General features: G+C 36.2%; 1 protein-coding gene and 1 long non-coding RNA gene across 6 annotated transcripts in view; one reads left to right on the top strand and one right to left on the bottom strand.

Moving 5' to 3' along the window:
- The window catches only part of MIGA1 (mitoguardin 1), a 46523-nt gene that overhangs the window by 4696 nt on the left and 17055 nt on the right, over positions 1 to 24772 (top strand). For all 4 annotated transcript variants that reach the window (XM_085298169.1, XM_085298171.1, XM_085298170.1 and 1 more), the window contains exons 5-7: positions 1298 to 1424; positions 1939 to 2075; positions 2841 to 2964. In XM_085298169.1, the coding sequence (XP_085154295.1) occupies positions 1298 to 1424; positions 1939 to 2075; positions 2841 to 2964 (388 nt within the window). The remainder of the gene's footprint in view (positions 1 to 1297; positions 1425 to 1938; positions 2076 to 2840; positions 2965 to 24772) is intronic.
- LOC146599645 (uncharacterized) lies at positions 1274 to 9919 on the bottom strand. 2 transcript variants are annotated; one of them, XR_014894965.1, is made up of 3 exons: positions 9813 to 9919; positions 7934 to 8034; positions 1274 to 1347 (listed from the first exon to the last, which is right to left on the bottom strand). It is a non-coding gene; the product is annotated as an uncharacterized LOC146599645 (long non-coding RNA). The 2 variants fall into 2 exon arrangements; XR_014894964.1 differs by lacking the exon at positions 1274 to 1347 and adding an exon at positions 2070 to 2441.

Below are 24772 nucleotides of genomic sequence, written 5' to 3'. Positions count from 1 at the left end.
GTAAATGAGACTTCCCTTGAACTTCTATGTTTATTCCTTCTGACCCTTCCTGTCTTGTCTTACAAATTCACAAGGGTGCAGTTCCATGAAATAGAATGAGCCAAATTTGTACAACTTGGTGCTGCTGAAAGTGAAGGGATTGCTCTTGTGTCCTGCCCTGGGCTGTGCACTCCTGACTCATATACTGCTGTGGTGCATTTTAGACTCCTCAGGGGATCAACTCACTGACTTGACAGAAAAATTACYTAGAATAAATAAAATTTGATAAATCTGTGCCCAGTTAGTGTGTTGAACTGAATCTCTGAACACCAAAATTAGCACAGGAATGTGGCAGAAAACAAGTGAGGAGTGTGGAGGGGTAGTGAGATCTCCAGTCARGTCAGGTGCTCCTAGACTTAGAGCCAGGGACACCATAGCTTGGAGAAGCTCAGAAACATACAGCCTGGAGTTGTATGGCTGCTTTGCACAAGTGCAGTCATAGGAATAGCTCAATGGACATCCAGAGATGACAGAAAAAGAATAAAAGAGGTAAGGCCATTGGTCCTGTCATAAGGGTACTGAAATGAATGAAAATTCTTCCTGTTCCACTACTGCATGGTGGCTACTATGGTAAGAGTTATTTGGGCTATATGTGATCTATGTTTCAGTGATCAGAAGCTYTGGTTAGGAACCATTTACAGCATGAGAAGTTGCATGCAGCATAGCTTTTCTAATGTGCCTAGCAAGTAGGTTGATTTAGACGTTCATAATTGTTTACACAGTAGTTTCTAGCCTACAAGCTGAAGTCTTTTCTTTCAAATATCCTCAGGTGGGGGAATGAAGCTGGCCATATGCCCTTAGCAGTTTTATAACACCCTGTGTATCTTTATATGTTGTCTGTCTCTATCTGCTTCCCTTCTTCTAGGAAAGGCTCACGCAGATCTTGTAATAGATTCTGTTTAGGTCAGCCTAGACAACAAGTTTTATTCTTGAGACCTCKTCCCCTGTGTTTTTTAATAATCTGTAGTTTAATTTCACTTGAAAAGCAATATTCAATCAATGATTATTTTTTGCTCTAGAAAGAGAATAATACTGACTTCCATAACGTTGTTGTTAATACTGGTGCAGTTTGTTAAAGAAAACAATTTACATTATGCTTGGTCTGAAAATAATTTTAGTTTTTTCTAAAGTACTTCAAAATTCAAAAAGCAAGACTGTATATAACCTAGACTGTAATGTACTCTGGTAGGAATGTATTATTAAGGATGCTCAGTATGATAATGCTTTTTTCCCATCTGTCACCTTCCTCTTCCTTCAGGTTCAAAGTGTAACCTCTTGTCACAGTTGTGCTTGTGCCAATTCCAATTCCTGGGATAAAGCAGATGAAGATGATATTAAGCTTGTCAATATTCCAGTGACCACACCTGAAAATTTATATTTGATGGGTAGGTTGTAAWAAGAAAATTCAGCATCTAGCAGCACTGTGAGAAAGTGATTGATTGTTTTTATAGCAAAATGACACATGATATTATTGTGGTGTTCTTAGTGTCCTGCAAGCCTATTCTTCCTCCTATACTGTGAGGACAGTCCTTTTTGGAAAAATATCTTCCTGCRGGCACGTATTAAAAGAACATTTCCATAAAATACTGACCTCTTACTTCATTTGGATTTTCTGAAAAACATTTTTGATTCCTATATTTTAGCAGTAAGCTATAGAAGTAATTTAAAAAAAGGGAAAAATACCACTAAACCTTGTTACATTAATCATATTGTGAACTTCCTTACCTTATTATAAACGAAATGTGTGGGGTTTTTTTATGTTGTTTTCTTTAAAACTGGGAATTTACATCTCTGCTATAATCGTTCTTATTATCCACATAGTTTCCTGTGACTCTAAAATGTGAAGACATGTGGAGGCTGTGTGTTTGATGGAATGGAGGTATTCCTGGTCTCCCCTAGGTATGGAGCTCTTCGAGGAAGCACTGCGTCGATGGGAGCAGGCATTAACTTTCCGTAACAGGCAAGCAGAGGATGAAGCAAGTTGTGGTTCCATCAAGCTGGGAGCAGGAGATGCAATTGCAGAAGAAAGTGTAGAAGTAAGTATATTCACTATATGTCACATCAACCTGTAGTATATTGATGGTTGACAGTTTGTTGGGCTTTGTTACCTAAGTATTTTCAACTTCTAATGCAGTTCTTGAAACTGAGTGTGAATTCAGACTTCCCATTCAGCGATATTGTATTTAAAGGATTAAAAGGATTTAAAGGACATCCTATTTTTTTTTTTATTAGCTTTACTTATGTATTTATATTTTTGACACTTGCTGCTACATCAGTGTTTTCTTCTGGATGGTATTATCAAGCCAGCAAGCATTTCTTTAACCATTTCTCTGAACCAGATCCTTTTCTTGTAGGACTATGTAAGAATCCTCCTAGAGAATCTCCTTAGTGCAGATGCAGATCTTGAGAGAGATGAACAATTTATGAATACACATGAAATAATGTGATTGAACTTTATATTCTATTCCTTTGTTTTCATGAGCTAAATGCTGAAATATTTTAAAGTGAGCATACACCTCCATGGTCTTAATTATTTCTAGTGCAGAAAACATCGTGAGTAATTTAACATAAAAATCTGCTTTAAAAAAATACTTTTATTACACTAAAAGTGTGTGTTTGTGTAGAAAGATTGTGTATTTTGGATGCTGAATTATCCATCAGATGTAATCCTTATATTGTTGGTGGGGAAATTAGTAGAGCACAGTGAATTCTTTGAAGGCTGAATATTCTTTGATTTTTAAAAATGCAGCATTATAGACTTTAAACAAAAAGAAAATTTTCTCTTATGTCTCTTCTTGCAGGATATCATTAGTGCTGAATTCATTCATAAGCTTGAATCCTTGCTTCAAAGAGCTTATCGTCTTCAGGAGGAGTTTGAGGCCACCCTTGGGGCCGCTGATCCTGCTTCCCTAGCTAATGATATTGGTGAGTACTGCTACTTTACATTCCAATTGCTTGCACTAATGCCCCTTGTGGGAGGAAGTCACAGAATACCCAGTGAGCAGAACTGTATCAGTAAATAAACAGAATAAATTTTAGACTCTTTGTGTTATTCTTATTGCTGACCAATTGTTATCTAATGATCTGACAGGAATTTTTTTTTCCATRTGGATTTTCAGTATGCTTAAAAACAAATTCAAAATACTCCTCACATTTCTAAAGTTTATGTTGACTCAGATATTTAAATATTTATGCATTAAGAATATATAACCCATTTTTATAGCATGAGGTGCTAGAATGTTTCAAAAGAAGTTCCATTTGTCTTTTGAATTTCAAATTGTGTATGTATTTTTCCCCCAACACAGTTTCAAAAAATTTTACRAGAAAACAAAGGCAAACCAGGAAGACTTAGCCTGAAGCAGATATTCATTATAGAAGATCTTACTCTTGGTGACTGAAGCTTGTCAAAGTTGAGTGACTGAAATCAGGATATTTTAGTAGTAAATATAGAAACAGTAGTTGCTACTTAGGATGGTGATTAAAAGCTTTAGGTGCTGATTAAATAAAGATAGTTGATTATTTAAAGAATTGGTTTAAGGTGTCATTAAAGGCTGATAGATAGTATTAAGCTCTTTCATAATTCAAGATCAAATATCCAGTTTCAAGTAACTGCCATAGAATTAAAAGGCAGTACATGTTCTGAGACTAGTTCTTGGTCTGTAGCCTTGTTTTAGGCTTCGGCTTGATGGGCACCAGGTGGCAGTATATCTCATCTGTTAACCCTTGTGTTATCTTTCAATCGCTAAATACAGCTCTGAGTAAGGTGGGAGTTAAATTTAGGTCAGAGCTGGCTTTATAACATATTTGTATACACAGACGAGAGTTTGGATGTTGTATTTTGTTGCCGAAGACTGTAGGCGCCTACTAAAGCTGCAGAGTATATCCATTGTTAAATTAGAAATTTATTTGTAATTTCTGACTTCAGGCAAATTTAAAGAAATCATACTGTAAGGGCTTGTTGTGATGTTCAGTRTATTTAGTTGTTATTTTGCTTAGTTATCCTAGAAGTATTTTAAATTGATATTATTTAGATGTGATAATTAGATATTTGTTTTCCAAGAATGTTCTGAGACATTGAATTCCTTTCAAACATTCTTTGTAGAAATCCTTCTGTGGTCTCTTGAGTAGAGATTGTCAGTTTATTATGAATTTTGTCCGTGCTGGCTCAGATGGGGAAAACGATGCTTGACTCCGGAGATCTTCCAGGCCCACCTGGATGCAACCCTGTCTAACATGCTCTAGGTGACCTTGCTGAGCAGGGGGATTGGACTAGATGATCTCCAGAGGTCCCTTCCAACCTGACTGATTCTATGATTCTATTTTATGATGACTGTTTGAGATTCAGGGCTTTTTTTTTTGTTTTGTTTTGTTTTGGTTTTTTTTGTTTGTTTTGTTTTGTTTCACTTCTATTCAAAGCTGTTTAGTGGTCTTATAGAAAGCACAATCATAAAATTAGCGTGGGCCACTTCTCTGACTTTCTTTGTGTATGTTGGGTTCAGGAGCCACAAGAAGAAGAGAATCCAAGAAAATTACGAAATCTCAGTGGCCAAATGAAATAACAATACAACATTCTTTACGCTGCTGGGGGTAATGTTCTACTTCAAAATACCAATGACAATTGTGAACAGAGACAGAAATGAAGATACCTTTGTTCTGTGTTTGAAATGAGACAGGAGTATGTATGTATCTTTGACACTGAAAGGCCTKTGTATAATTTGTGGCAAAAGGGACAGCATCCGCTAAATCGAAATCTAGGGTCCTGGATAACTTATATGTAGAACTTCTTAAAGAAACTTAATAAAGGAAGCACTGTGATCCATCAGTAGTTATTCACTAATCTTGGAAAGTGGAGGAGGTTTCAAATAATTGGAAGATTGCCAATTCAGTTCTGATTTTTTTTTTAAAGCATAAGGCTGAACGAGGAACTACAGATTAAGTGTGATCCCAGTGAAATAAGTGTTGCTGTTTTTCAGTTCTCTTAGCATAGAGTAAGTGGTAAAATTGTAACTAAAGCCATTCACTATGGTTTCATGGCAGCTAGTTCTTCTTGGACTGTCGGTTTCAGACTCRTCAGTTATTTGGAATTGATAACAGCATACATTATATGGGTAAAAATAAGCTCACTGACATGTGAACATTTATTGATACTTTTTTTTCCACGGTCAAGGGAAARGTCTGTAGAAGAGTATCTTAGGGATGGTTTTTGGTTAAATGCTAAAATTTTATCAACTGTATAGTTGATGGTAAAATCAATAGTACAACTTGAAGTTGGTCAAATGATCATTAAGGGTATTAAAAGCATTTAATAATGAAAAGGCGGAGTTAGTTTAAAAAAAGAGTGGTTTAAATGGTCACTCTTTAACAAATTACACCTGACAAAGTACAGGCAACTGTGGATTGTACATCTAGATGAGAGATTTAAAGAAAAGAGATAATGACTTGGAATGCTTTAGGCGAATCATGAATAACAGTCTCAACATAAGTGCTCWGTACACTGCTGTGGAAAAGATGTGCTAATCTTTGATAGTATCAGCATAGAAGTAGAGATAAGGTCTTGCTTTTGTATGGGCTTGGCAAGGCTGCTCTTAGAGTAATGTGTCCAGTTTTCTTCATATTTCAGAAGATGTGCAAATACTAGACAGTTCAAAACAAGCTACAGAAATGATCTATGTTTTGGAAAAATGAGTTAATGATGTGTGGTTTAAGTTGAATATACCCAGCTCTTTACTGAAGAGAATATGTAGAGGTGACTTGCTCATTCTGAATAGCTGCTTACACATGGAAAAGGACCTTGCTGACAAGATCATAACTAGATCCAGTGRTGGGTCGTTTATGTGAAATATATTACATTCTGAAGTAAGTTCCCTCTGAAACACAGTTGGGAGTATTTCAGTGTTTTAAACAAAGAGGAGGTTTTAAACATTCTTTTGAGGAATGTTTTATTCCTCTTTGAGAAAGGGATGGATTTGTGTTAGGTAGATCACTGCAGTCTTTCTCGTCTTTTGTCTTCCCTTATTTTTCTGCTTTCATGGGCTTAGGGTGAACAAGAAAAATCCTTTTTTGTTTTTAATAKATTCATGACACTTGCAGCTTGTCATTCAAATGTTTAAAACAAAAGCTTATGCTTCAGCTGATTGCCCATAAGGGTAATCAGATTTTTTTTTCCCCATCTGGTGCATATCATGATTAGATACAACCYGTGGATTTTTTTTTCCATTTTCTCCATCTGAAATACTTGTGATTAACTACAGCTGAAGACAGAGCTCTGACAGTGGGACAAATGCTATTGAATGTTATCAAGAGATATGCTTCATAAATGTCTCACTAGTATTTCTTGTTCTGAAAGTCTGGGTTATAGTGGGCTCCATACTTGATCAGGAAGGAATCTTTCAAAAGTAAAAATTTCATAAATTTCTGAGATTTCTCAGCTTTTTCTACAAGATATTCTGACCTTTTTTTTTTGAGGGATGTATATCCAGATTAGACACAATGATTGCCCCTCACAAACATTAGACAGTGGTGTCAACTTTTTCTCCTCTGGCACCTGTATGTCTTAAACCAAAATTGCAAACAGTTGTCATACCACAAACTCGTTTCTCTTTTTGTGATCTTGCTTGCTACTTAAAGCTGGTAGGTGTGATCAAACAAATTGCCAACAAACTTTGAGAAACAGCTCTCTGGAGGAGGCTACGGTAATGTGCTGCAGGGGAGAGTCAGGATTAAGTTACCTGAAGTCTGCTTGTAAGACCACAACAACCACTCCATCTCTCACAATGTGGCTTGAAGTGCTTCTTTTCTGTCTGCCATGATTGATACAAGATGAGTTATCAGAGCAGTCCATCATTGCTAGAAGTGCTTGCGTGCTGTAGTCTTACTGCCTTTTGTTTGATCCTTTCTGTGTAAATTGGCACCTCCAAATGGTTTTCTTCTAATTACATATAGATTGAATATTTTTCTCTTTCTCATACTTCTAAATATTCAACTTTAGCAGTGCAAAGCTACAGATGCAAATAAATACCTYACTTCCCTCTTGTGCCTGTGGACAAAATTTTGTCTTTTTTTATCATTAATTGCAGATCAATTTTTTTCAAGCCTGTAAGCTATTATTTAATTATAAATGATTAAAATAGCTCTGGCTTACTTTTTTTTTAATATAGATTATATAATGGAATACAATTATGTTCACTTGGAGGCATTCTCCACTGGACTTACAGAATTACCATATGAAGCAGCAAATGTTGAACTAAATAGRATTTCTATAGCAGAAACACTTTTTGACATAATATTTGTTGAAATAAAAACAAATATATAAGTCTAAACTGCTSTTCCATTTTTGTGCTGATCCTCTTAGGACTGTAAAACAACATGGGAAGCCCAGAAACAGGCCTTCCTCCAGCAGGCATAAGCTACACTGAATCAGGAAGAAGGCAATTGGCAGAAAACTGAAACAAAACGCTCATCTTGTTTGAGTGATGGGTGTGAGGGGGTAGAGGGCTAAAAGCTTCCAATATTCTGTAGTCTGTCCTGGAAGAAAGTTYTCCCTGTTTAGACCTCTTCTGGCAGACTGAAATGTTAGTCGATCTAACTTGGGGGTAATGCAAAGATTTAGGAGAGAAACAATAGCTTTACTTATGAGCAGAGCTGTGGGCCAAAGGGCAAAATTCTCAAATTGTAGGGCTCCCCGTCAGTCCTGATTTTCTAAAGTATTATTTTAGTTTCTGCGTAAAAAGGAATGCTGGCACTCGAACCAATGGTGATGTGCACACTGGCACCTAATCTTTTCTATAGTAATTTTTCAACCTATGCATTGATTAAATAATTTTTATTTAAAAATATTTACTAGCATTTTTATTTTAGATTACTTATAGCATTTAAAACAAATTGTTTGACTTACCACAGTCAAAAGAGCTCTCATGAAGTTCTGTTGTTGGATGGTTTTCATGGTAGGCCTGTCTGTTTCTTTTTTTAATTTTCTTCTCACACYGAAAGATATGTCTGGCATTTCAGAGAGAATGAGCACAGCACTCAGTGATGAAACTCTTCCGAGAACATATTTATATATTAGAAACCTTTTCTCCAGCTGCTTTAAAATAAACAAAAAACTTTGCATAATCAATTAAATGTTGGAAAGCTCACTTTTATATATTTCTATTAGCTGAGACTTCCATAATATTTTGCTTTCCAAGGTGAATATTTAGTGCTTGTATTTTCCATTAATATTTCAGAGACGGGAAGCAAAAGTTTTAGTCTGCGAGTACTCTGTTTTACTTGGCTACACACAAGATAAGTTTCTGTATTTAGAATTCTCAGGCAGGCCCCAATCAGGATGTGAGAAATTTGTAATCATTCACTTAATTTTRCTTTCTAGTAGTATGTATTAGTTATAAAAAAATATTTCAAAGTAGCTTAACTTTTCATGATAGTTTGAAATATTTTGCTTGCTTTGTGCACTCTAAGGAGAAATTTATATTAAATAATTTCTGCATTCCTCAGAGAAGTACACAAGCTTTTGTAGAGGCTGAAACATAATTAGGGTATGGGTATTTCAAGTTGAACCAAAAATGATACATAGTTTCAGGGTTTTATTTTTGTTTTGTTAAGTGTGGAAACATTTTCATTGCAAGAAATGTTCTTATAAAGGAACAAAAACAGTATTACTAAGTCTGAGTGAAAGCCCAAAAATATCATTCCATTCCTATTAAAACAAAAGAACAAAACCAAAAAAATCCCCACAGCTTTTGAATGTAATTCAACTATTACAGTTGACAAAAGTTCAGCAGTTACTGAAGCTTGCTTTTACTGTCTCTTGCATTGCACTTACTGCTGCATCTCCTCATTTCTGTTTCACAATATGTATTAAAATGGTAGATGTTTGACTTGGATAGTATGTCTTCTGCTATGAACAATATCTGAAAATTTTCTTTAAAGGCGCATTTATCCAATATTGATGATAATTCCTTTCTGAACTGCATCAGCACATTTCTTAGCTAAGGAGTCTCTAAATGTAGAATGCTGAATAGTAGAGTAAGATTGGTTACAAATCAATTGAAAATTATAAACAGAAGTATTTCTGCAAAATTTRCACATACAAAAAGATTGTAATACTTTGTTTTCTCAGTAGTAGTTTTATGTTAGTAGCACCACGGTAAAAATAACTATTGTTGAAATAACTATTGTTTTAACAATATRTAATATATATAAAATATAATTATAATATATACCTATTGTTATAATAATATAACAATAACTATTATTGCAAAATAACTGCTTGCTCTTTCAGTGAAGAGCCCTGTACTGAATCAGATTAGTAATTGATAACCTGTATCTTTATATTGGTAGTTGATAACCTGAGTGTTATGTTTGTGTACATCTTAGAAGTGAAGCCTAGGTGCCATTTCATTGCTTAGGAAAACAGATCAGTTGAAATCTTTTCAGCACTGGCTTTAGATAATCCATTTTACCTTGCACGGAATCAGCATGAGAGAGCTGAGTCATTTATTGTGTTGGCTGAGGGGTGATGTGGACCGAAATTTCTGAAAACACTTCAAGCATGATCCGCAAGAGCGTATTTTTCTGATTTTTGAGGACTGTTGCTGCCATTTGCCCAACAGCTTTGCTGTGTAGATCATAGCACGCAGGCTATTTATGCACCTTGTCGCCTTTCCTTAAATGGCATCTCTGAAACCTGTCTGCTCTCTGTCCACACAGCCCAAACAGAGTTTAAGCCCTTCTCTCACTCTCTTCTTGGCTACTGTAGTGTTCTCAAGTCTTACCTTGTCCATTTACAACTTGCTTCTCTCAGGTTGGATKTTTTTTTCAAAAAATCATCTTGGCTCATTTTCTGACCAGATAGCTGCTTTYTCCCTCAGCTGCTTCTCTTCAAATGAAATGAAAGCTCCTCTTCTTTTTATCTTTAAGGCTGTTCATAACTGAGCCACAGTCCACCTCTCTGATTTAAATTCCCCGAAYTTTGCTCCATTAGCTGTTGAAGTATTACTCTTCTCAGTCCTTCTAAGGCAAAATCGATTTACTATTTCRCAACTGTTTCTGCATGTTCCCTTACAACATGTGAGCAGCTGCTTTCATCTTTCCYGAGATCTCTTAACAGCAGCTTCCTGGTTCCTTAGAATTACCCAGGCAAACTAGAATTACTCTTTCTCCATTTTTCCCCTTTATTCTATCACAGATTTAAGGTAAATGAGAGTAAGGGGAAAATATAGTGAAGCTGTGCCAATTCAGTGTATTTCTTCTTATTCTATATTTGAAATCTCTAAGTTCTGTCTTCAAATTATAACATCTTGCTAGCAAGATTGTCTCTTCCCTGCATCTTTAGAACAGTTCATGCAGTTAGGGCTCTGCAAGACTTCAGGGCTAGCTGACCCATACTATATTATTAGTRTAGTTGTTATTTACCCACAACTGCAAGCACACATGACTAATACTACTTTAAAGATATTTAAATTTAAAAGATACTTAAGTCTAAAGCTGGTCTGAAATAGTTCAAGATGGTCTGAAATAAACTGCTAGTTTGTAATGAATTATTATTCACTGAGCAAATTTTTTGCACATCTCAAAACAGCATATTTATTTTTCCAGTGGTTGAAATTGGAATGTTAGAACCTAATCAACAAAGGAGTTTAAAGATCAAAYGATCTTTCAAAAAGAAAGTAAATGTTAGTTGTAAAGAACAGCTGTATTTCAATGTCTCATTAGTTGTAACTTTAAATCTTTGGTCAGAATTTATTCATSGAATAAATTCTGCTTATGATTACTGAATAATATAGTACAATTTAAGTAATATTCAGAACAAAGATTAGATTAGCTATCTAAAATTTTTTGCATATACTGGAACAGAATATTCTTTTTTAATAGATGTGATCTGGGATGTTTTYCCTTCATTTTAAAAGGGCAGAAAATCATTCAAATCAATTTGATCATTATTCATATTGTCAAGGATTAGACTATATTATTCTTTGTTATACAGAAATGGTCTAATGTTAAAAACAGAAGGGTATCAGAAATCAAAAGCTRCTTCAAGACAGGGCAAAGACCTTAATTCGTCAGTCAGGGAAATTTGGATTAAGATCTGAAATAGTGATGAAATGATATGAGAAGAAATTTATGAATAATTCCTGATGAGAATGTCTAGCAGGGGTCCTTACATGGAATCGATTAAATTTTTTGTTTTAAAGGGTATTTAGTGTATAGTAATTCCTMCTTAATAGTAACGAAAGTGACATTGCAATTCACTTAAGAGCATGAAAGCAGCTCAACAGGTCAGCGTGTAGGTCCATCTAGTTCAATATACAGTCTGCAGCAGTGGTTGGCAGTAGATTTGAGGAGTGTAAGAATTGAACATAAAAGAGCCTTCCTTTGGCAAACCTCTTAGCTTCCACACGAGTTAGGCTACCATGACCAACTTCACATCTGACCATATGGTTCTTTTTTTTTTTTAAGTCTCATCTCTTCGTGTGAAAAGCATTATGTACCTGTGATTATACTAGATGCCTTCTGTATGCCTTTTCTGGCTTTACTGTACACTTTTCTGAATGCTTCTGGCCARAATTTATATAGAGTTCTTAAGATATGGACAGAATAAGGGTTTATTGYGGAATATTGATATTTCTGTTTTCTACTAATTTTCAGCATTCTAGTTATTGTATTTTCTACCAGAGTAGCAAAGGACAATCATATGCATCTTGTATCAGCTGTTCCTAATATAAAGCCCATCACTGGGTTCATGTAGCTAAGGTGTTTTTTTCTTGTGCATTAATGGATCAAGAACAGAGCCCTTTTTAAAGATTTATGGTGTATTGTCTTTTATTTTATCACTAGCTTAAGTGATAAGTTACATGTTACAATCAGTAGTTCACCAATTTCATACTTAAGTTTTTCTGGGAATTCATTATCTGCAGTGGCCTTATTTTCTGAGCGCTCCTTTAACATCCTGTTTATTGGCCCTACCAGTTCACTTTTGCTAGCTGCGCTAGTCAAGATTCCCAGTTCTGAAGAGGTTTTTTTGAAGCATTTTTATCATAGGTTCTAGTACTTTAAATCAGTTCTCAAGCTTCTAATTTTTAAGACCTTTTTCTGAAGGTACACGTATTTATCTCTTTTTTTTGTGTAAGGAAAAGTGCTTATTTTCCTCACATGTCAGAGCTTGATTAAATGACAACTTGTCTTTGTTTTGAACACTTTTGGATAGTGGTATATGGAGTAAGTGGAAACAGCCTTCCTAAAGGGAAAACTGCTCTTCTATTTCTTTTATGTATTCTTGTGGTATATTTTTAACAAGTTATAGCTTACAAATTTCCTTTTCTTACTAAAAAGGATGTATATACACTTAACTTCTGTGTGTTCACATACATTCTTAGTATTAATGTTCCAGAGGCAGGAAAAATCGCACCAGACAGATGGCARGTTGTGAGGGTGGGATAAGTGTTTATTTTTCTGGCTGGAGTATTGCAGTGTGAGGTTATATAAACTGATGATCAGGAACGTGTTCTGGCCCGTAGGGCTAATTCCTGCTGTAGAATTTCTACTAAAACGATTTCTTCGTACATTAAGCTCTATTTTAAGAGAAGTTTGTCTGAAACATTCTTGGACAAAGTGGGAGAAGGAGAGACAGAATGGAGGGGGGGAATATAAACAGTTAGTTCAGAATATAAAAAGATTTCAGGAAAATCAGCTCAGTTTGGTAGCTTAATCTTGAAAACACACACTACAATTTATCCCCTTCTTTTGGCTTTTGAACATAATATCAAAATGAAATATTGGCAGAATCATAAAATCAGCAGTGTGAAATTTAACTGTGCRCGCTATAGTTCCCATATGGTGCCAACTGGACTATTGAACTAATAAGTAGATAAACTCTTGTCAGCAGCTTATTTTCAAGGGCTTATAAGGTAAACATTGTGTCTCTGATAGCATATGCAAAGGCTAAGTATTTGTCTGAACTTAGATGGCTAGCATGTTTAAATCCTGCTGCCACTTAAGTCAGAGGCTCTAACCCATCAATCTGTCAAATGATTGCAGTGTATCCACATTGGACATTACTCGGCAACTGTTCAATATTGGGCATCTTATTTAGCTTTATTCAGACTCCTTTGCTACAGCAAGCTGTGTTTGCTTAACAGGGCTRTGGGGCTTGGAGTTTGATTCTTCCTATCCTACTCCAAACTGTTTAGTCCTTAACTGGGATGAACAACTAGCTTGTATAAGAGTTTCCTTTCCTAAATGCGCTTCTGTTTCTTGACAATTTTCTTAAAYTTTTGTCTCAGTTTGAAATATTTCAAGGTTGAACATGTTTGGGAATAAATCCATCTTTCTGGAACATTATAGCAAAATATGCTATTATCAATAACAATAGAGGAACTAAAACTTGTTATTTAATGTATCATTTTTCTCTCAAAACTGTTACCGAAAACTAACTGTGGTTTAGGGATTGTGTTTTATTTCTGATATGTCTCTTTTGAGGCTCAAGCTGAACTTGTCTTTTGCCAAATTGTTGTCAGTTTTCTAGTTCTTTGAGATATCTGGCCTGTGCACTATGTCCCACCGTACCAAATAAGCCTGGTTGTATCATAGCACTGCAGAGCATCTGATTCAGAGCACATGTTGATCACACCAGGCTTTATTCTTTCTGCTGCTATTTAAAGCTGTCCCTGTTTTACATGTAGATATGCCTGCAAGTATTTRAAGGTAAACATATAAATATTTCCTGATAGCTTACACTACATGGATTCTATATTRTCAGATCTTTATCTTATTACTTGAATTTAGCTTATTTTAATCTAATTTCCCATRGCTAATAAATATATTGACTATATGCTACAACTATATCTACTTACTGTATGCTTTAATTACATCTGTTTAGGTAGCTGCTGACTTTAATGTCAAATTATCTTCTGTGGGCAAGTTGCACTAGTTATAGTAAAATTAAGGTATTAATATGTTATTACTAATGTATTTAGMAACTTCAGCTGTTATTAATTTTGTTTTTCAATTGATGTTTGGTAAATAATGTTGTTAAATTAAAGTCTGGAGGAAGAACTCTTCATTCAGTATGATTTCTCACGGATTCTTGTCTAATTCTTTCCTACTGTCAAGTGCAAGTGGAATGCATGTAGGCCCCTATCAGTAGGGCACTAAAGATATTTTCTAAGGTCTCATTGTTTAAAGTTCAGCGTATCTTGCTAACTCAGATTCGTAAAGTGTATGCTCTGTGAAGCTGAATTTGTAGAAACCAGTCGCTTTCCAGAATGGTTTCACTAGTTGTGTAAGATTGGTCTACACTGAAATTCAAGTGAAGGTTGGGTTTACCTCACATCTGGTAAATTGTGTRAACTATAACACTAGAATCTCCATTCTGAATACAGAATCTGAGTATTAGTCCAGATCAAATACATGTTTGCTTCTCCTGATGCTTAGTTTAGTGTCAGCAGTTGAATAGTTCAGCACTGTCTATCTGTCTGTTAGTTCCTGGGATATCAAAGATATCACAGTCATCCTACATGCACAAGATTAAGCTTACATTTTAATGTAATCCTTTTTTTCAGGAATAGTGTTCATATGGCTAGCAATACTATTATAGCAATGCTATTAAAACAGATTTCTTTATCAATTAATAGGAAGTAGCACTGGAACRGGCTGCCCAGAGAGGTTGTGGAGTCTCCTTCTCTGGAGATCTTCAAGGCCCAGCTGAATGCAACCMTGTCTAACATGCTCTAGGTGACCCTGCTGAGCAGGGGGGGTGGGCTRGATGATCTCCAGAGGTCCCTTCCAACCTTACTGATTCTATGATTCTATGAGAGTACATTTTTCTTGGAAGAAAAAATTAACATGTGGACTCCTCTATCTGTCTTGCTTTGAAATGTAAACATCCCTGAGGGATAACATTGGTTGAAGAAAAACTTTTCTGGCAGTCTTGTGTTTAACGTGTTGCTTCAAAGAGAATATGCTGGCTGATCCCATATCCTTTCACTATCAAACAAAATAATCTGCACTAGCATACAAGTTTTCTTTTTTCTTTTATATATATATATATATATAACATTTATATCTATAAAAAAGCACTTTTAGAATTTTCTACAGCAACAGGTTTCAGGTGCTGGGCAGCAATTGCTGATTATTATTGTCCTTCGTCGCTGAGTGTCCCTACTAACTGCTCCTCTATCAAGAGCAGCATGGTGGGAAGTAAAGAAGTTGGCAGTAACTTGTTCTGGAAAAAAGCAAGGAGTATCACTAGTAATGCACACTACTAGTGTTTAAAGCAATTACTAGTATTTGCTTTAAGTGCTTACCGATTTTAATAGGTTTGCACAGGTGTGCTAAAATAGAGGCCAAAGAGATAAGAATTTCACTTATCTTTGAGACTTCTCAAGTCTGGTGAGAAGACTTCACTACCTGACCTGCTTATAGAGTCTCTGGGATAGGGAGGGTGTTAAATAGCTCATTCTAGAGGTGTAAGCCTCAATTAGCCTTGTATTTTCTTCTCCTGTAGTATGACATTGTATTTTAAATCTGCCCTGTGTCACAATGGGTTAATGTGCTATCACACTGTGAACTGAGTAGATCATTTTATTGTCACTACAAAGTGTCTGTGCAAAAATAGCGGTATGTTGTGCTTGTTTTCAGAATGTGAAAAACTAAGAAAAGGCAGTGACGTTCAAATCTGATGACTAAGGCATCTGGCAGTCCTCACAGCACTGTGCTATAAATCCTCAGTGGACAGCCTAGGTTTTAAAATAAGCATCACTGGAATTCAAACTAGACTTTGCTGTGGCCAAAATAGATATGATGCTTGCTAAACTGCAGGAGAATGGAGTACTCCTAWGAAGAGGAGAAAGTGAGAATTTTGCACATCCATCTAAACAGAATCTGTCGAGACTATAAAGCTGTGAGAACTTGGTTGCCAGATYCTCTCTCTTAAATCAAATATGAGTACAGCAGCTAACTGTTATCTTCTTATTAGACTTGAAAACAGAGGGTGGTCAGATATCAAATTCCCTTGTAAGGGATAGGAATTTTGACCTTAAAGTCAGACGAGATCTTCTGATTTTAGCTTCAGGATGAAGAAAAGAAGTTGCACAAAAAAACAACTTTGTGTAAATGTCAAAGCTTATAATACGCAAATATGAATAATTAAGTTTACAGTTTCAAAGGAAACCTGTATGATGGAGAGAAACCTAATGCTGACACAGTTTATGCAGGCTMTACATCTCCAATAATCCATTTCAGGATCACGTGTCCACATCAGGCAGAGTCAGAGCAGTGTACCAGGGAATTGAATGTGTATGTACATTGATTTTTGTATGTGTAGTTATATATGTAGGTTATTTGTGTAGCCTATAACCTACACATAGGTTATGTGTTCAGATTTAGTTATTAAATATTCTGCAGTTAATTAAGATGATGAGCCAAATCGTGTTTTTCTCATTATCGTTTTCCTGGGAGCCTTATTCATGAACCAAGATCTCACTGTTAAGAGTGGGTGTCCCTGTGCCAAAGAGGTTAAGTAAGTTCTAGCAATTTGCATTGACGAGTTCTTAGATCAGTSTTGTCCTATTATGGGCATTTCAGGTGTCAAAAGATGAGCCTGATGGTGAAGTATTAAGAGATCTTAAAAACATAAAATACACGTAGCAATGGGAATAATTTCACATCTTTCCTATCAACTTTACCTGGAGCCGGTCAAGGTAACCTCGGGACTATTTTAATATGTTGGAATAAAGATTCTCTTTACTAAGCTGGTTCCTCAGCTGCCAGCACTTATGATGTGTTAGTTCAGTTTATTAAATACACATTAGATGTGGCTTTATTTTCTTAAAATTCYGATTTTGGCAACCTAGTACAATTCTATATATATTGAGAATTCCTTGAGATTTGAATTGCAGAGTTCCTTCTGGCGAGGTCTTTCTATTTTGAGATGTTGATTTTACAATGAAGCATGCCGCAATGATTCAGGGACAGTTTTCCACAGGTCACGTTCTTTATAGTTAAGCGTCTTTTTATAGTTTCTTGTCTCTCTAAACATTTTTGCACCTATAAGAAAATATTCCAGTTCAGCTATTGGATATATGGAGAACTTGTTTATTGGATTTAAATCTTGAAAGAATCATGCAAGTTATCACTGTTCTAAAATGTAAGAAATATATGATATTTCCTAATACTCTCAATTATCATGATAGCTTCTAATGTAGMTTTGTCTGATGGATTATAAGAAAGATATTTTACTTTAAGTAAACATCAATACACCTAAGAAAGGAATTCAAGTATAAGGGTCTAAAATGGTTACTTAGGCACAAGCATTTTGTGAAGTGTTTCTACTAGSTAGGTAAGAGCATTAAGGTGTGTATTTTCATTGCTTTAGAATATAAGGGCAGCAGCCATATTGTTCTCTTCTACATATCACTAAGAATGTGGTGCTCAGCAGCTAATTTAACTTTACGAGCAAAGTCAGTATCTGGAAGATCTGAAAGTGATGAATTATTTTAAATGTCCCAGAAATTGCTATTACTTTTTCTAAAATATGTGCAAACTCTTTTAAAGATTATAAGGTTATTTTGAGCATGTCACAGCTCTTTCCAGATGGCAAATACTGCAGATCAGTATTTCTCAATTTTCAGGTGGATTTTTTTTTTACTGAAGTGTGTAAATTTAGTTGCTTATACCATTCAATTTTTATATGTATTTTTTGCTTATTTACATTTAAGCATGAAGAGTCACTGTCTTTCATATACATAGTTTTAGTTAGCTGGGTGCTTTTTGGATTAAGGATAATATCGAAGTAATAAATACAAGCGACTGAAGTAGTGCAATAGCTAATAACTGTCCTTCAGCCATGTGTGAGAACTGGCTGTAATGTGTCTTAGTAAACCAGCAGARAGTTGGTACCGTTGTTTGAGTGTGGAACACAAAGTGAATGAACATCAACTTATATTTTATATGAGGTGGATAATTAGGTGAGTATCCAGTATCTTGGGAAAGAGGTTGTCTTAAACCTGTGTGAAAYGGTTGTAGTGGAAAGCTTTATGTGGACCTTGAAATACTGTAGCTATGCTTGGAAATTGCAGCRTGAAAGGTCAGTTGAGTCAGCTTTACTGAGGAAGCAAGATTTGGACTTCTGCTTGCACAAAAGCAGACAGTCATTCTGCACATGTAAACTACTGAGGCATTTCTTAGGAAGGATGTAATTTGAAGGCTTAACAGTTAGCCCAATTGAAGCTTACCTGAAAAAAGGGTCTGCGGTGGGTGAGGATGTAGGAAGGKCTGCAAATGCTAGGAGGAAGGTGGAATTGTGAATACTCAATACCCTGTGCTGTCCCATATTCCAGTTTCCCCAGTTGTTCCATTAAACCATTAGTTTGTTCTGTTGTGTGGGTGAGCAGAAGTTGTGTGTTCACAACAGGAGCCAAGTGGAAGTGTGAACACTTCCTGGCAGTCAGTTTGGAGTGATTGAACAGCACAGGAGTGTGTTTTTTGAAATGAATCTCACAATTGTTCTTGCTCTTTACACTTTGGTGTGCATCATAGTGTTGTCTTGGCAAGACCAGTGAGAAATGTTTTCCTTATGATACATGCTGAGATACTGGTAGAATACAAGATTTAGTTAGGTAATTTAAAAAGACCCTGATCTAAAATATGTTTTTCCACTTAAGTCAATAACAGCTTTGGTTAAAAACAGTGAAGTGAGATGCCTCTAGATATGAGCCCTTTCTTGGACCTAGATAATTTACTTTACCGGAGAACATAAATGCATGACTTGACAATAGCTATTAAATCAAGAACAATCTGTTTGGTCACCCTGCTCTCTGCTTGCCTTGCCTGTTTTAACTRGAGGCTGTGGGACCCAGTGGTCAGAAGGGCCGTCTGAAGACAGATTGTYTTCCACCTGTAAGTACGATGTGAAGTAATACTCACTGGGTTCTAGGTACATCTTGGAAGACTTGATGCATGTAGTACGTTACTAGCTGCTTGGTAGGACTGATGACTTTTTAATGAATAGTCGCTCAACACTCTCCGAGTTATGACTATTTTTAAAAGTAAATAAAACTGGAGTCTGCTTTTGGATGCTTCAACAACAGTGGTGACAAACCACTGTGCTGCTTGTGACTAGCTGGAAGACGGGGATGCGTTTGCTGGAGTTGGAATTACACGCAAGTGTAAAATCCACATGCAAGCTGCAGCCATATTTCATTCAGGGTTGGAGGGAAGATGGCATGTATATGCTTTAAGAATTTAAAAACATTGGTTTGAATGCAATTGCATCTCTAAGTTCAAAATCGCCTTTGAGAGTTTAGAGGGTTAGCTTTGTGGTCTTTCTTACCACAGGAACATACCACAGAGCKAAGACAAAGATTCCAGACGAGTACTGTGTAAAATAGAAGTGAAAGGGATTTTTTAGCTTGCCTTGTTTCTGATAGCTGTTTGCAAAATCTGATAAAGCCAGGATTGATTTCACATGTTTAAACCATACTCCATATTCTTAGCATTTTTTAATATCTTTAACTTTAGAACCACCTATGCATTTTAAGGGACTACGGTTAAGAGTCTCTGTGGCAATTACTTTTGATAATTTTGCACCTGATACTGTACTCTTTACAAAGACGAATGGACACTAAACAAAGCCCTGGCTGCTGAAATAAATAAAGTATATTTGAAGCTCACATGCTCACTAGTATTTCTTTCTTTAAAGTATTAAACTATATAAGAAGAGCAGATGCAGCCTCTGCTGGGGGGGGAGAGAGGGTTCTCAACGCAGCTGTTCATTCCTGGCTTCTCGTGCTGCTCTCTTTTCTCATGTTCTCCGGGTACTTGTGTGGGGTGTACTCCAGCTGTAACTTAATGGCGTGTACTCCAGCTGTAACTTAACTTTTCCCCTAACATTTTCATAATGGTGTATTTATCACCCTGCGCAGTGTGAGTATTGATAAGCACCTGCTTGGCTAAGCACATTTTAAGGTATTGAGGTGGTGGTAACTGGAATGCCAGAAATAGCTCACAAGACTTTTTTTTTTTTTTTTAGACTCTGATTTGTATGGACACATCACTTGCCAAACGTGTTAGTGTTTCAGTCAGCACTACCAGTGTTTTTTTGAATCAAATATATTGAAACATGCAGTTTCTGTGCCTTTTTTTGGTAGTAATGAGAACTTTCTTTGAGTGAAAACATAGCTATTCCATATTCAGCTTGTGTGTTAAAATATTTTGGCTAGATTGAGGTTTTAGGCCCGTATTAGAAAAAGAGTTATGACTTCAACAAATATAAATGACTTCTATTCTCTAAAAAYGTTAATGCTACTGCAGTCAACAAAACGGTCTTAGTTAAACAGGAGGGGGGAGAAAGGAAAAACCTTTTCATATGTGTAAATAACTAAATAAAATAATTTAAAAAAGCTTTCCCCTCTCTCTCTCCCCATTCTGATTTGGAACAGCAGAGTAATGTGTGTGGGTTTTGTTTCTTTTTTTTCCTTGTCTCATTTCTGCATAGGAATGCGAATTGAATCATTTTGGAGGTGGCTACATATTCAGTGATCTTGACAAAAATGATCTGACAAAAATAATCTTTTATCAGGAATTTAATCACTTGCGTAATAGCATATTGTTAATTGACATTACTGATGACTCTTGCAAGGATTACTAGGAAATAAATTATTTTCCTTTTCTCTTTCAGCACAAATTGCATGAAATTTCTGGTGGCTGTACAAAGTAAAATTCCTATAAAATTATTTCCTTAAGTGTTTGTTTTGTTAGTCTTTAACACAGACTGACACTAAGTCGATCCTGATAACTAGTAAAAAAAAAATAGCTAAGGCCATTTTCAGTGTCARATGATTAATGTAAGTTTAAAGATGCAATCAAAAATTAAAAAAAAGGGGGCAGGACATACAAAGGTATACTATAAATACTTTTAAACCAACTAGTACTTATAAATTGCTGTTTGTTATTGGAAAAATGTAAGTATATAAGTTGAATATAGAACTTGATGTCTATATCTTTTTTCTTTTTTTCTCCACATTCGCACAAGAACGCTGCCAGATTTGGTTATAGTGTTCTGCATCATAGAAGTCACTCATGAACTGATCAGATGATATGTCAAAAATGTAAACGCTTAAGTGGTTACTAAAATTTAGGCATTTAAGTGGAAAGCTACTCTTTAAAAAAAAAAAAAAAACTATCAGTATCATTAACTGTAGAGATSTGTGTAATCTGTAGCAGGCCAGATATGACCTCTACATAAGAACCCCTGATTTTGTGGTATTCTGGATTGGAAATACTGTGCTTCATTGATTTACACTAATATATTTTTTTTAGATGCATACAGAATAAATTYTAATCAAATAGTATTCATAGAATCCTAGAATCAGTAAGGTTGGAAGGGTCTTCTGGAGATCTAGTCCAACCTCCATGCTCAGCAGGGTCCYGTAGAGCATGTCAGACAGGGTTGCATCCAGGCGAGCCTTGACGATCCTCTAGAGGAGACTCCACAACCTCTCAGGGCAACCTGTGCCAGTGCTCTGTCACTCTCACAGGGAAGAAATTGCCCTTCATGGTCAGACAGAACTGCCTGTGCTTCAGTTTCTGCCCATTGCCTCTTGTCCTGTCACATGGGACAACTGAAAGGAGTTTGGCCCCGTCCCCTTGACACCCTCCCTTCAGGTACTTGGACACATTGATAAGATTCCCCCCTCAGGCTTCTCTTCCCCAGGCTGAACAGGCCCAGCTCTCACAGCCGTTCCTCACAGGACAGGTGCTCCAGCCCTCTGATTATCCTCGTAGCCCTATGCTGGACTCTCTCCAGTAGCTCCATGTCTCTCTTGGACTGGGGAGCCCAGAACTGGATGCAGTACTCCAGATGAGGCCTCCCCAGGGCTGAGGAGAGGGGCAGGAGCACCTCCCTCSACCTGCTGGCAACACTCTTCCTAATGCACCCCAGCAGACCATTGGCCGCCTTGGCCACAAGGGCACATTGCTGGCTCATGGTCAACTTGTCATCCACCAGCACTCCCAGGTCCTTCTCGGCAGAGCTGCTCTCCAGCAGGTCAGCCCCCAGCTTGTACTGSTGCCAGGGGTTATTTTTCCCTRGGTGCAGGACTCTGCACTTGCCCTTGTTGAACCTCAGGAGGTTCCTCTCTGCCCAASTCCCCAGCCTGTCCAGGTCTCTCTGAATGGCAGCACAGCYCTCAGGTGTGTCAGCCACTCCTCCCAGCTTGGTAGCATCAGCAAACTTGCTGAGGMGGCACTCTGMCCCCTCATCCAGGTCACTGATGAAGAAGTTGAACAGGATGGGACCCAGTACTGAGCCYTGGGGGACGYCACTAGCCGCAGGCCTCCAACTAGACTCCCCGCCACTGATGACGACCCTCTGAGCTCTGCCTTTCAGCCAGTTCTCAATCCACYTCACTGTCCACTCRTCTAACCCACMCTTCCTGAGCTTATCTAGGAGGATGTTATGGGAGACAGTGTCAAAATTATTTTGTTCCCATTTATATTTAATCATCACATAGCCCAAAGTTAAATATGCTATTATCAGACTGAGGATATTTTGTTGTAATTGTACTGTAAAATTGCATGCAACAACAACAACACAATAATCATTGGACAATGTCCAGAGAGTTTTAGATTTCTGTCTAAGGTAAAGTTGGGGCTTCCCTATGAGAGTAGAGGAAATGTTTTTGAGTTGTGAGTAAGTCAATATATTGAGACTACTTGACAGCTGCRCTCTGTGTAGGTGTATCTTAACATCTTGACTAAAAACATCAGTAAGATTATTAACACTATGGCCATGTGTTATTGTTGTAATGGTTTGTAATTTCTATTGCTTCTTTAAAAGCGAGTATTACATGATGCCTACAGACCTGTGAGGATGAGGAAAACAATATTGTTTTGGATTGCACTTGAACCATGTGCTAGAGTGTTTCTCTAACTGTGAGGGTTAGAWTTTTTTGTTTTAATTGTAAATTCATTATGGATTAACCAAATGAAAGGTTCAGTGGAAAAATCTGAGACCAGACTGTACATCGCTGTTCTTCCCTACCTTTTACAGTATTTCAGTTTCAGCAACCACTTATATGATAGTCATATTAGAAAAGCATTTAATATAGTATTAGAGAGGGTATTAATGCAAATTATGAGCTAGAAATAAGAAGGAAATGTCATGTTACTGATCTGCTCTCACCAGACCTCAAGCATATGCTTTACAGATCACAGTTTGATTTTTCTGTTCTAGCTCTTCAGATTTTAGTATCGGATATGATTGCTTCTCAACCAACTTGTATGCTGCAATACTTTTCCTCTTGGTTTTGAGGTTTGAGGAGAGAATAAACTAATAAATAGTATCTGAAGAGATCAGAAACTCAGAGGCATATTGGTGAAGTTGTGATTAGAAGTTAGATTCAGCTTAACTCAATCATGTTGTATAACAGTATTTAGTAAAATCTTCATCCAAACTTTTAATTTTTTCCTCTCAGTGAATATATTCGAAGACAGATATTTATCATTATGCATATTTTTAAACTAGCATTCCAGGTCCATAACAGCCACTGAAATAATAGTTATGTGGACTGTAACATTTCAATTGATGAGTAAACCATTCCAGTATATTGGCATGTGGCTGCTTTGCTGTGTAATTGTGTTTCTTAAAGTATTGCCTTAGCAACAGGTCTGGATGACATTGGGTAGCCGGTTGCTGCTGACTATTAGAAATAAAACAGAGACTTTTAGCAACGCATGTGTAATGTCTGAAGGTAAAGTAACCCAAAATAAATGCCTGTGCTCCACTGAGAATGCAGTATGGGGCACATCAAGCCAAAGTCTGACTTATTGACTTATGAATTTAATCCTTCTGTGAAAGTATTTCTGSATGGTGAAAACAAAACGATATATGCTAGCAATATGTGCAGCAATTGAAATCTGAAAATAAAATAAAGAAAATTTGAAGGAAATTGTATTGTAGATGACTTTAAGCATAGAATATCTGTTCTTTTAAAGGCTTTAAGAATTCCAGTAATACAGGAAATGCTTCCCTATATGTTATTTCAATGGAGAAGACTTTGGGGAAAAGAGGATGTAGTGAAGAACTAAAAATTCTTGCACTGCTGGAAAGCTGGCAAGTGAAAAAGGCATGAGAAATAGAAAATGAAATAAAATTCAAGTTATTAATGAAGCAAATTGAAGTACAAGAGGTATATAATTAAATGTCAGAATTACAAAAGATATCTTGATTATTTCTATATAACAAGTATTTCATAAAGATTCTTTTTATAAATAGTACAGTAAGGGTAGTGTTGAATTCTGTGGGTTTTAGTGTTTCTTTTTAAGAAAAATTAAAATACTGAGAAATAGCAGTAGAACTTAAAGTAGAAATTAAAYTACAGAGCTGAGTTTCAGCAGAGTCTCAGGAATCTGAGGAACTAATAGTAAGTACCTATGTTTTCAAGAAAAGTGCAAATGATTTTTTTAAAAATTTAAAATAACACTTCTTGTTATACTTCAACATGTTGAACCTTCATTATATGATACTGCAGATTTAAATACTCTGTTCTCCATTAAGATGACTATTGCAAAGTAATATCTTCAGATATCTCGATCTTCAGAGGTCTATCAAAGAAAAGACAAAAAACCTTGGGAATTTCCCCCCCCCCATTTCTGTTCACTTAAAATCTCTAATATTACATAAGATATTTTTAAGTTCATGTTAGAGAATAAGAGAAAAATAGTCAGCTTTATGTAT

Source organism: Rhea americana, unplaced genomic scaffold (assembly GCF_003343005.1).
Source record: "Rhea americana isolate MKP2758 unplaced genomic scaffold, rheAme1 scaffold_136, whole genome shotgun sequence".
NCBI classification, from domain to species: domain Eukaryota; kingdom Metazoa; phylum Chordata; class Aves; order Rheiformes; family Rheidae; genus Rhea; species Rhea americana.
Note: the sequence above shows the minus strand (reverse complement) of the source record. Positions and strands in the feature narration are given on the sequence as shown.